Here is a 10,746-nt window from a genome sequence, read left to right as displayed (position 1 = left end):
TGTTTGTAAAGCACTTTGGATCTCTGTGTCAAAAAGGTGCTATATAAATAAAGCTTTACTTACTTTACTTTCATACTGTCGGGAAAATGTAGTTAGCTAACTAACGTTAGCTATGTTAAAGGACCAGTGTGAAAGATTTAGTAGCATCTAGTGGTGAAATTGCATATTGCAACTAACTGAGCACCAGTCACTGTATTTGACGACCGGGGAATTAAAACGGGCTGTGAAGTGCGAAGGAGAAACTACGATGGCCACAAATAAGCCCTATCTACAGCCGACCTATCTAAGGCAACCCCCTGTAGATAAAAATGACTCATTCTAAGGTAACAAAAACACAACAATTCTTATGAGTTCAATATACAATAATGAAAACATACCTATGGATATTATATTCCTTTCTTAAGGGTTATACAGTGGACCTTTTATTTTTAATATTTAACATTAATCTCTAATGATATAGTAATGACATTTACTTATCTTGTAGCCAGTTGTCTCTTGGGCTTTTAAATTGGTGGGCTTTAGAAAGCAGTTACGCTAACGTAATGCTAACTTCAACTTTAACATTACTTTTTAAGCACACCTTAAAAAAGGAAATGGAACTTTTACTTGAGTATAGATTTATAATTCTCCATCCGCCACTGTGGTTTTGGTTTTCCAATCCAAATCTACTGTTTTGGTTCACTCAGCTGCTCCCATCAACCCCATTTCCAGCAATAGCAGGCAGCTGTTCTCGGAAAAAAGGCTCTGATAAACCCACTGTGGGCTACTCTATCCACTCATAGCAACTTAAATGGTGATCAGTGTTGTGTTTACAGCTGGTCTCTGCTGTCCGAAAATGGCAAAAAAGTATGTTAATTGAGTTTTAGGGCGTTTGAGTGTTCCTGTGAACTTACTGCAGGAATTAAACAACCAAATCAAGCCATCTGCTTTTAGTTACTCCAGTCAAGTCATTCTTAAATCCCCCTTTCAGAGGCTGCATTTTTATGTATGGGTTGTAGTAAGCTCCATATTAATAGTGTTTTTGGTAAAGAACAAAAAGGGATACAATTATTTTTTCTGTGGGTTTTAAGAGCAGAGGGTGGAAACAGTGTTAGAATAACTACTTGTGAGCTACTGTGACAAGACCTGCCTTCCACTTGTCTAACCATTAGTCATGATAAAGCAAAGCACCCAGCTAAGTGTTCATGAAAAAACCCGCTCCAAATATGTACTGACAGCAAGTCAAGCAAATACACAGGAGCCATAAAATAAAATGGGTGACGTGAGATAAGCAACATACTGCAACAGCTAGAAGGAGAAGCCACTTGAATAGGCAGTGGAAGTCATGTTTGTGTGTAGCACTATCTGTGCTGAATGGAGACAATAGAGACACCACCAGAGGCCCCCCTGCTAATTTACATTATGAAAGGGCTACATACACAAGCTGTACAAAATGTGTTGGAGTGAGAAACTTAATCCACCGTAGAATTTTAATTCAATCTTTATGTAGTGAGGATTATAGTATTTCCAAGGGGGCACAATGAATAATCCCGCTGCTGAAAAACGCTGAATTGGAGAGAATATAAATGTTATTGATCCTTGAGGGGAATGTGGTGATCACGGCGGCAAAGAATAGAGGTGTGGGCTGGGGAGAATTGGATATTTTAAGTGAGAATGTGATAAAGGATCTAAATTAAAAGTAAAAAGGAGCTAAACCTACATTTTTTCTAAAATGACTTTTTAGGTATTGGAAGATTTAAAAGGAATAAAGAAAAGGCTGCGTTTTTACCACTTCTCTTAGATAGATAGATAGAAATACTTTATTTATCCCCAAAGGGAAATTATAATGTTATAGCAGCTGATTCAGAGTCAATTATTATTAGTAAGTCATATCTGTTGACTCCCAAGCTATACTGGTTCAATTGTGAATCAGAGGCTGGGAAAAAAAACAGCTCTTCAAATGCCAGATAAAATAAAGAGTGAAAGCGAGGGAAAGGCTTCAGATGTGAAAGCCCAAGGGCTTATCTGAGGATAGTCATGGAGCGTTACGCACAGAAACGTGATGCAAAGAGCTGACACACTTGGCCATTCAGTGTCACAAAGGGACGCTCTAGTCTAGTCTAGATTATATATTTCTATCTCAACCTTCGGTAGCGTTCCACCCCTCTGAACAAGCCCCGTTTACAGGGGAAGATGTCAGTCAGTCGGCCGCCTCAGGAACAGGAGCACTCCTCTGTAGGCAGCCCTGCATATGGCCTGACTGTAAAAAGACAGTAGAAATGACTAAAGTGTGGCCACGGAGAAGCCCAGTTTTTGATTAAACTGGTGCTTGGAGCAGTGTTTCAAAGGGGTCAGACCTCTCTCAGAAAGATGCATTACAGAGACTTCAATCAGGGCAAACCTTGGGGTGGTAGTGGGCCTCTGCCATTGTAATATTTGAACCATTTTCTGCATGTCCCTTTATCTGATTTTCCAGCTGCAAACATTAACTTATTAGGACAGACTTTGTTGAATATGGAACAGGACTTTGAGTTATGAACCCTAAGTGCCAATGGTCATCAAGGGAAAGGCAAACGCAAACACAGAGAGGGGAAACAAAGAATACGGGTTCCCTCATACTCAAGACACTAAACATCCACCCCCACCAGCCTGGAGATACCAGTGTCAATCAACACAGCGCACAATTACAATCAAATGTGCTATCTATGGGACATGTGACCCCTGGTCTATTTTTACAGTGGCAAGAGGGATGACAGCACTGAGGGAAAAGAAATGTGTGTATACATTCTTTCACATCAAAGCCCAGGCCATACTATCCTGTGCTGTGGTATGCATCTTAAGCTACCGAGCATACCTTGATAATGCCCAGCAGCGTGATTTTTTTTATATTTTTAACCCTGCTGTTTTTTGTGTAAACACAGGGGCCAAGTATTGGTCAGATATAGATAGCTTTTGTTCATTGTTATTCCACTGCTTCATGTAAGGCTTTACTGTACACAAAGACAGGAAGGGTAACCTCCAGAAAGGACCTGTTTACAGTCAACATGATGACACAAGAAAACCTGCTTTGTCTTTTGCAGACATGTGGAAAGTAAAAGCACCAAAATCTAAAAACATCTAAACAGCTCATGGCTCTTAAAGAAAAAATAATGATGATATAGTTGACAAGAAAGACAAATTATCACACTTGGTAATACTTTGGTAAAAGTACATTACCATATCATATTTTCTGTTACTATTCCTTAAAACCCTTTTCCATTTTAGTTAGTATTAATCAGTTAATTAAAGGTCCAGTGTGAAGCATTTATGAAGTTCTGTTGGCAGTAATGGAATATAATAGCTATGTTTTTTATTAGTGTATAATCACCTGAATATAGGAATCGTTGTTGTTTCTTTGTTACCTTAGAATTAGCTATTTTTATCTATAGAGGGAGCTCTTCTATAAAGTCCTCCATTTTGATGTTTCTACAGTAGTCCGGAAAGGACAAATCAAACACTGGCTCTAGATAGGGCCTTTGCGTTTTTCCACCATAGTTTCTCCTAGTTTCAAGCAGTATTCAATGGTTGCAATCTGCAACTTCACCACTAAATGCCACTAAATCCTACACACTGGACCTTTAAATTTGGGCCTCTAAGGGTCTGAGTCCCTGGGGCGATTGCCTGCTTTGTCTGGTAGGTAATTCAACTGTGCATCTTATGCTTCTTCAACCATCTTACCTAGCAGCTGCACTCCCCGTGTCAGACCGTAAACATCAATGAGGGCCCAGAGGGGCTCAGCTGTGCGGACTCCGCTGAAGAACAGCATGGGACTGGACTCGTTAATGCGGTAGAAGACTCTGCCCTTCTTGTCAACCCAAAAGGCGATAACGTTGCCTTCGTTGGCAAACTCCTCAGGCAGGGCCTTGGCCCAGAAGCCGCTCTGGGACACCAGGTCGGGGCAGGCATACTTGGGCAGGTTTTCCGGGTTTATCCTGGAGGGGTCTTTGGAGGTGAAGCCCAGACGTAGAGCCCCGCTCCAGCAGCACTGTTTTTTAGTAATCTGAAAAGAAGAGAACCAAATGTGGTTTTATTGGTATTATTTCGAAAATATTTGGTTATTTCCCAGAAATGTGATATAAATAGAGCAGCCATTTGACATGAGGCTGTAAATCACCCTAAACTCTTAACTCCTGCATTATATTTGACTCGTTTTCATTTCAGTGCTAACAGCGGGGTGGAGTCTTCGTCGAGGGACCACACATTTTAAATGTAAACCTAAGATAAAAACAGTACAATAGTTTGACAGTTTAAAAGCTCCCAGTCTTTTAGGAGCTCAACTGCTCCATCCTGACATAAAATACCTTGAGGCGGACTTGCTCATACAGCGCTATGGGCCTGTTGCAGAAGGTGATGGCATTGCAGAAACTGGCCTGCCTCTTGACCGTCTTCTGGGCAAGGTCCATGACGATTTGGGATCCCTTGGCATTTGGATGGAAGAGAAGTGGACTCATGGGAAGGGTCCCACCAATACTGCCACACTGGATAGGCAGGCACCTCTTGGGTTTGTGGTGACATCGGTGTGACGTGGACGGGAACGGGCCGCCGAGGGAGTCTGAGGTAGAGAGAGAGACAGAGAGAGATGAGCTGCACTGTGAAAAAAAATGTCTTAATTAGGAGCAGGAGGTTGGGTTTAGCAGCTGTAATTAGTGTCTGATGTTTTTGTTTCAAATCTGATGAAATGTTTTGCATCACAGAAAATAACATCAGATATTGCTGCATAATGTAAGATTTCTGAGGTCTTGTACTTGGGTTCTTTGTTGATTATTTGTGAGCAACGGAGCAATAAGCTAATCAGCCATAATCACATTGGGCCCTGCAGGGTGAAAAGCAAATCTCCATGCAAGGTCAAGATTGCAACACATGTCCAAGACATGCTCTTCAGTTATTCACATGCTGAACTCAGATAAGATGGTTCATGTCGACTGTGAGCCATTTGATTCGGCATCTGTCAAGTCTTCATTAGAGGCCATGTGCTGGCTGGCAGTGTAATGGAGTTTCAACATATTATCAGTGTTGGGTAGTAACTGATTACATGTAATCAGATTATAAAAATAATGCGTAATTAGTCTATAGTCATTAGTCATTTTCAAGGATTACTACAAAATTATTAAAATTATGAAACGTTTGTTCTTGATAACCGATGCTTTATTAACCCTCTGGGCTGTGTAGATCTTGATATGGCAGTGGGGTAAAGCTCATGTTATTCCATTGTGCAATGCCTTTGAGATCAGAGCTGCCACACATTGGCTCTAATTGGTCAGCAAGTCAGGAACTCAGCCTCTGAATAGTAAACAGAGTCAAACCAAAGCATCATGGGACTGCCGGTGAGTGGCTAACAACCATGCTAACAACAACGTTTTCCAACACAGAAAAATATATAAATATCTGGCTAAATTGAGATTAAGACATTATTTCTGTTTAAAAAAACAAATACTAACCTACCAACTAATCCCATCACAAGTTCCTAACAAGTTTAAATATCACATAGCACACTCTGTCATGGGCTTTATCCCAAAACCCAGCAGGCAGTTCTACGGCTGCTGGCCAAGAGTCAAGAAGACTTGTAGAGAAAGACTCGACTGACTTGATAATTAGATGCATGGGTAGTAAATGTGTCTGAATGGAGTCTGGGTGAGAGTGGCTGATGGGGTATGGCCATAGCACTTGAGCCGCTACTAAAAACAACACGTACTGAAGCAATTTCACAGATTTTCCAGGGCTGGTAAATGCCAGATTAAAATTGCTAAATTAGTATTCTGAAGATGAACTAAACGGCTTTGACATGGAACTCTAAAAATTCCATCATCTGATACTTCTTCAGTATGTTACATATCATCATTCTGGGATGTTAAATGATTTCCAGAAGTTTTAGTATTTATGTTTGAACATTCCAGTATTTTGTGGTGAAGGAGTTTAACTTATCTTTTTGTTGTGCCCACTTTCTGTCTGGTCTACATCACAGATCTCACCTGGATATTTTGTATCCAGCAGGGTTTTACTTGTAGGCCCAGAAAGCAATAATGCTAGCAATAGCAAAAAGTGATTGCAGGTTAAGAGGTGGAGCCCCATTCCTGACTCAAAGCGCTACATGTCTCCAAGCTGTGTTGCATTATGGACTATTCAAGCTACTGTCGTTCTCTTCTTTGATTTCTCCCTGTATGATTTGACTGACTGACTAGAAAGAAATCTCATCTCTTCAAATCCAAGTGATTGACACATCAGCATAAACATCAGCAAAAGCTAATATTTACCCTGATGTATCAGATATTTGATGTTTGTTTTTCCCAATCAAACTCTCACTCGGCTATTCTGGAAACAACACCATATGTTTGGCCACCTATCTATGGGGATTAGAAATCATAGACTAATCAACAACTTTATATCTTGAAAAGATAAAGTACTACTATCAAAGGTCAATCATCAGTTGATGTCCCTACAGTGTTGCATGATATGGCAGAATACTGCTGTAACCCTGTTTTCCCCTCAAATATCCTTTGATTTTGAATTTGTTTTCCAGTCCAGAAAAACATAAGTGACCCTAGATCACTGTTGAATCCCCACGCTGCAATTGGGCTCTAAGTATTTTGGGAACTCATTTTTCTTTGGGCCCTCTGTAGTCTACTCAATGGTTAAATTAAAAAGGTTTAAATTTGTCAGTCCATATGTTCATCTGATATTCTGTAAACCAATTCCAATAGTGCTAACCCCAGACCAACCTTTCTATTTCTCTTTGGAAGTTTTAAGAATAACTTTGCCATAGCAACAGGCCAGTTAATTCCAGCTTGTTATAGGCTGTTATTCTTATTGTGCACTTGACACCGAAACAGGAACCTCTTTCTTAAATCTGCACAGATTTTGCTGCTAAGCTTCCAATTTATTTTACCAATGACTGGTGATTTCTTCTGTTCTTATTTAACTGTTGGCAAGAATCAGACAAGAAGAGATCTGTACACTGTATTAAGCGCTCCCAGCTATTTTAATTGAGCAACGATTCGATCCAACAGAGATCTATGCCTGACGAACATCTTTGTTAGATCGAAGCGCTGCTCAATTAAAATAGCTGGGAGCGATTAGTACATTGTGTGGATCTTTTGTCTGATTCTTACCTTTAGTTTGCTTCTTGATCGAGCACCTGTAGAGGTTTTTTGGATGTGCGTACCCTACGCGTACCCTATCTTTGTCTCTTTCGGCCCTTTCAATTGTCAGTTTTGTTGAACCATTGTACAACGTTTTGTTCTCAATGTAGAAAATATTACTTTTTCTTACAAACCCTTTAATAACATATCATTTTAAAGAAGTCTTTCTACAACCTAGAAGCATTAAAGATCATTCAAAAATACAGAATAGTCCTCTCAGCCAGCTGACAGACTCAAGCTTTGGTGGCAGGCGCTTCCCAACTTTTAAACGATATTTCTTCTTTTTTACAGGGTTTACTTTCCACATCTCTGCAGAAGACAAAGTAGGGTAGTACTGAAGTTTCATTCCACCTTATGGCAGGTGCTTGCTCAGAAAAATAAATGGTTATAATTGAAAATGTCAAAGTAAAATTATAGTTAATGCTCAGGTTTATGGTGATTGTCATATTCTTTCAGACAGATGGACGCCAACATGGTGGCAGTAGCAGATGTCCTGTGGAGTCCTGATAAGACCGTGCAGCTAGTCCTAAAAAACAGCACACTTTGTGTCCTCTCTCTTCCTTTGTCTACCTCCTCTCCCTCTCGCCTGTGTTTATCTAGTAATGACCCTTCCAGTTTTTCACTCTGTAAGCGTGTCTACCGTTCAGTCTGGCCCCAACCCTAATAGCATCGTTGAGGCCTTTTGTCTTAGGCAGAGCCACAGGAGAGCAGTTGTTGAATGCGGTGCACATGGTCCTGGGCAGATTGAGCTGAATGCATTACCCGGGCTCTGAAGAGACGCAGCTGCTGTAGAGAAAAATGGGCTATGTGTGAATTCATGTTCCTTAGCAACCCCTCGTATCTAAAGGTCTCGATCAGTGCACTCTTTCACTCCATGGCTATCGGCTAGGATACAACAGATGCCTTTTGTTTACTCAGACACAACACAATGATATTTATAGTCTCAGATTTTAGCTTTTTGAAACTATTTTTCTGCTTTTCTCCATTCAAACTAATTAGAACATCAGTTTACAGAGCACAACTTGAATCTTTATTTGTATCAATTTGAAACATCTTTAAATCTTCAATTTTACTGAATATCTTTACCAATGACACATCCTTAAAGACTCACTGCATTTCTATTTGCAGGTCAATGGAAGGATATACTGATTCACACCCTGTTACAAATGAGTCAACTACTGAGCAGCTACACAACAGTAGTTTTGTAGCATTGTGCGAATTTTCCTGTTTAGCTAAAAATCATTGAGTTGGAAGAGATAATGATTGCTTTATGATACAAATGTTTCTAAAAGTAGCACTTGAGGCAGTGCAGCATGTTTTAGCAAGTTGATGTACTTGCATGAGTCTTGCCGTTTTTGGGTTGTATCCACATTGATGAATGCACATACCATGAGTCGCCTTGGTTAAAAACGTCAACTGAATAAATGTAATAGTACCCTTCCAAGACGCACCTTAGAGGAGTAAAAACTGATAAGCCTCCAAACTAGAGTCGCATTTTGTCTTTCACAGGTATCTTGTAGCAACACAGCAACGGCAGCCTGAGGGCTATAGTCTGTCTGAATACGGCCTGTGAGATCTGGCAGCCAGTTAGTTGTTGTATTTTCTTTGTAATAATTTGAGCAAAATAGTTTTTTTATGCGTGGGAAAAATTGTTTTTCCTCATAGCAGTTCTACTGTGTAAAGAGTCAGTGTTTACTCTTAAATCCCATGTTGTAGTTTTAAGTTATTAGACAAACGGCTGGTCCCAGTCCTCCAATTACCTCAGCAACACAAATCCTGGAGTATTCTTATGTGCGCCCAACCCGAGATGTGTGTCCTTGATGTAAAAGGCTGGAAATGGCGCTTGTTAACATCAATCTGACAGCTGCCTCTTAAAAACCTCTGTTTGTGCACACAGTTTTATGCGTGCGTTATGCTGGAAAAAGCTGTTTTAACAGTCTCACAGGAGCCATTTTGCTAAAGGTCAAGGATGTCTTATTATGAACAAACTGGAAGTGAAAAGCTTGTATTCCTCTGCCCTGGAGCGTAGAGGTCTTTATCCCACTCATAACAACACACACACACACACACACAACACAACACACACACACAACACACACGACAGCTCCAATCCCTCATCACAATACACACGCTTGTGTGCTGTTAATACCTGTCATACACCAGTGAACATCTCTGTGGAGCAGTAAGCTAATCTCACCACTTCATTTGGCTGGCCACAGTGAGTGAGAGGTAAGCGGTGTGTGTCTGTGTGTTCTTGTGTGTTTATTATCTAGATTTGTGTAGCTGTTTCTCACCAGTCATCAGCTAAGTGGTTTACCTTTCAGACAGGAGTTTATAGGTGGGAGAAAACTATTCAAATATTTGCTCAGTATTTGGTAGGCAAATGACTTCCTGGTTCTGGGTCCCAACTGTAAAAGCCATTCTCCAAATTAAATGTTCTCAGAAGGTATCAGCTAAGCTGTACTATATGAAATTACATCAAATATTATTTGCAAATAATTAGTGCTTGGTATTTTTGAGTGTGCCAAAAGGTCTGGAACTGAATTCCACTGAGTGGTGAGTTGTAAAAAGGCTAGTGGATAGCATATGGAGTGTATAGTGATTCATATACAGGTAGAGTAGTAAATGATTAAGAACCATTTTCTTTAACTATTGTTTGAAGTGAAGTTTTAAACCCTGCCCATGTGCCTCCTAGGTACACTGAAACAAACATTGACCCAGATCTCCACCATACGTAACAATTATGCCTAATATTAGCACCGTGGAAACAAGATGAGTCTATAGCATTCAGTCACAACAGCAGCAGGTAGCCCACATACCAACACACCCCCTGCACTTGTTGCTTTGTAAAGCCCAGTTTAACACTCAGCCTAGACTTTAGAGAACACACACACACACACACCACAACACACCACACACACACACAGGCTGTGTGGATCTGTGATAGTGTTACTGGTGTTGGGTGTAACATAACAAAATCTACATGTTTGCATTTCAACTGAACCCTCACTCTGTACAGATGTAGCCATTAGTGTAAAAGTTAAGAAAACATATTTTGTATTTTTTACATGTTATGCAGGTTGTTAACACTAATTTTGTTGTCTTGCAATAACTACAATCATTACCAGCGCAGGAAAGATTAGTTTCCACTTTTACAAACGTTACAAGTGGAGTTTCTTTATTGTGAGGGGATCATGCGTTTTGCCGTATGTTGTGTGTCTGTGTGCATCTGTCCACAGCTAATCTTGTATACTACTGGAGTCATCAGCCTAATAGTTGTTGTGCACATTTATGACTGTATGCTCTCGTGGCTGCAGTGACCAACTTTGTTTCGAAAAACGGATCTTAATGACGCTCTGTTTTATACCACCATTACCTGCTTACTCCCCGGCCAGTACTCAGCCAGTAGGGGCTGCAACGGCGTGAGTTAGGAATCCAGTTTCTGCTTGGGACAACGTACGTTTGGTCAGTTACATCAAGTTCAGTTGCGTTGAGTACATAACTTACGCAACTTATTTAAAGTTAACCTACATATGCAAGTTAAAATAAGTCAGCGCTGACTTTTGGTTGCACATGGGACATAAACAGCAGT

At 40.3% G+C, this 10,746-nt stretch overlaps 1 protein-coding gene across 1 annotated transcript in view; it reads right to left on the bottom strand.

Annotated features, from left to right (window-relative positions):
- The window catches only part of neurl1aa (neuralized E3 ubiquitin protein ligase 1Aa), a 44,514-nt gene that overhangs the window by 28,827 nt on the left and 4,941 nt on the right, over positions 1-10,746 (bottom strand). The window contains exons 2-3 of the mRNA XM_035659381.1: positions 4,320-4,570; positions 3,697-4,018 (exon numbers count right to left, since the gene is read on the bottom strand). Coding sequence (XP_035515274.1) covers positions 3,697-4,018; positions 4,320-4,570 — 573 coding nt within the window. The remainder of the gene's footprint in view (positions 1-3,696; positions 4,019-4,319; positions 4,571-10,746) is intronic.

This window comes from Morone saxatilis, unplaced genomic scaffold, assembly GCF_004916995.1.
Source record: "Morone saxatilis isolate NCDOM2014 unplaced genomic scaffold, NCSU_SB_2.0 Contig17, whole genome shotgun sequence".
NCBI classification, from domain to species: Eukaryota; Metazoa; Chordata; class Actinopteri; family Moronidae; genus Morone; species Morone saxatilis.
Note: the sequence above shows the minus strand (reverse complement) of the source record. Positions and strands in the feature narration are given on the sequence as shown.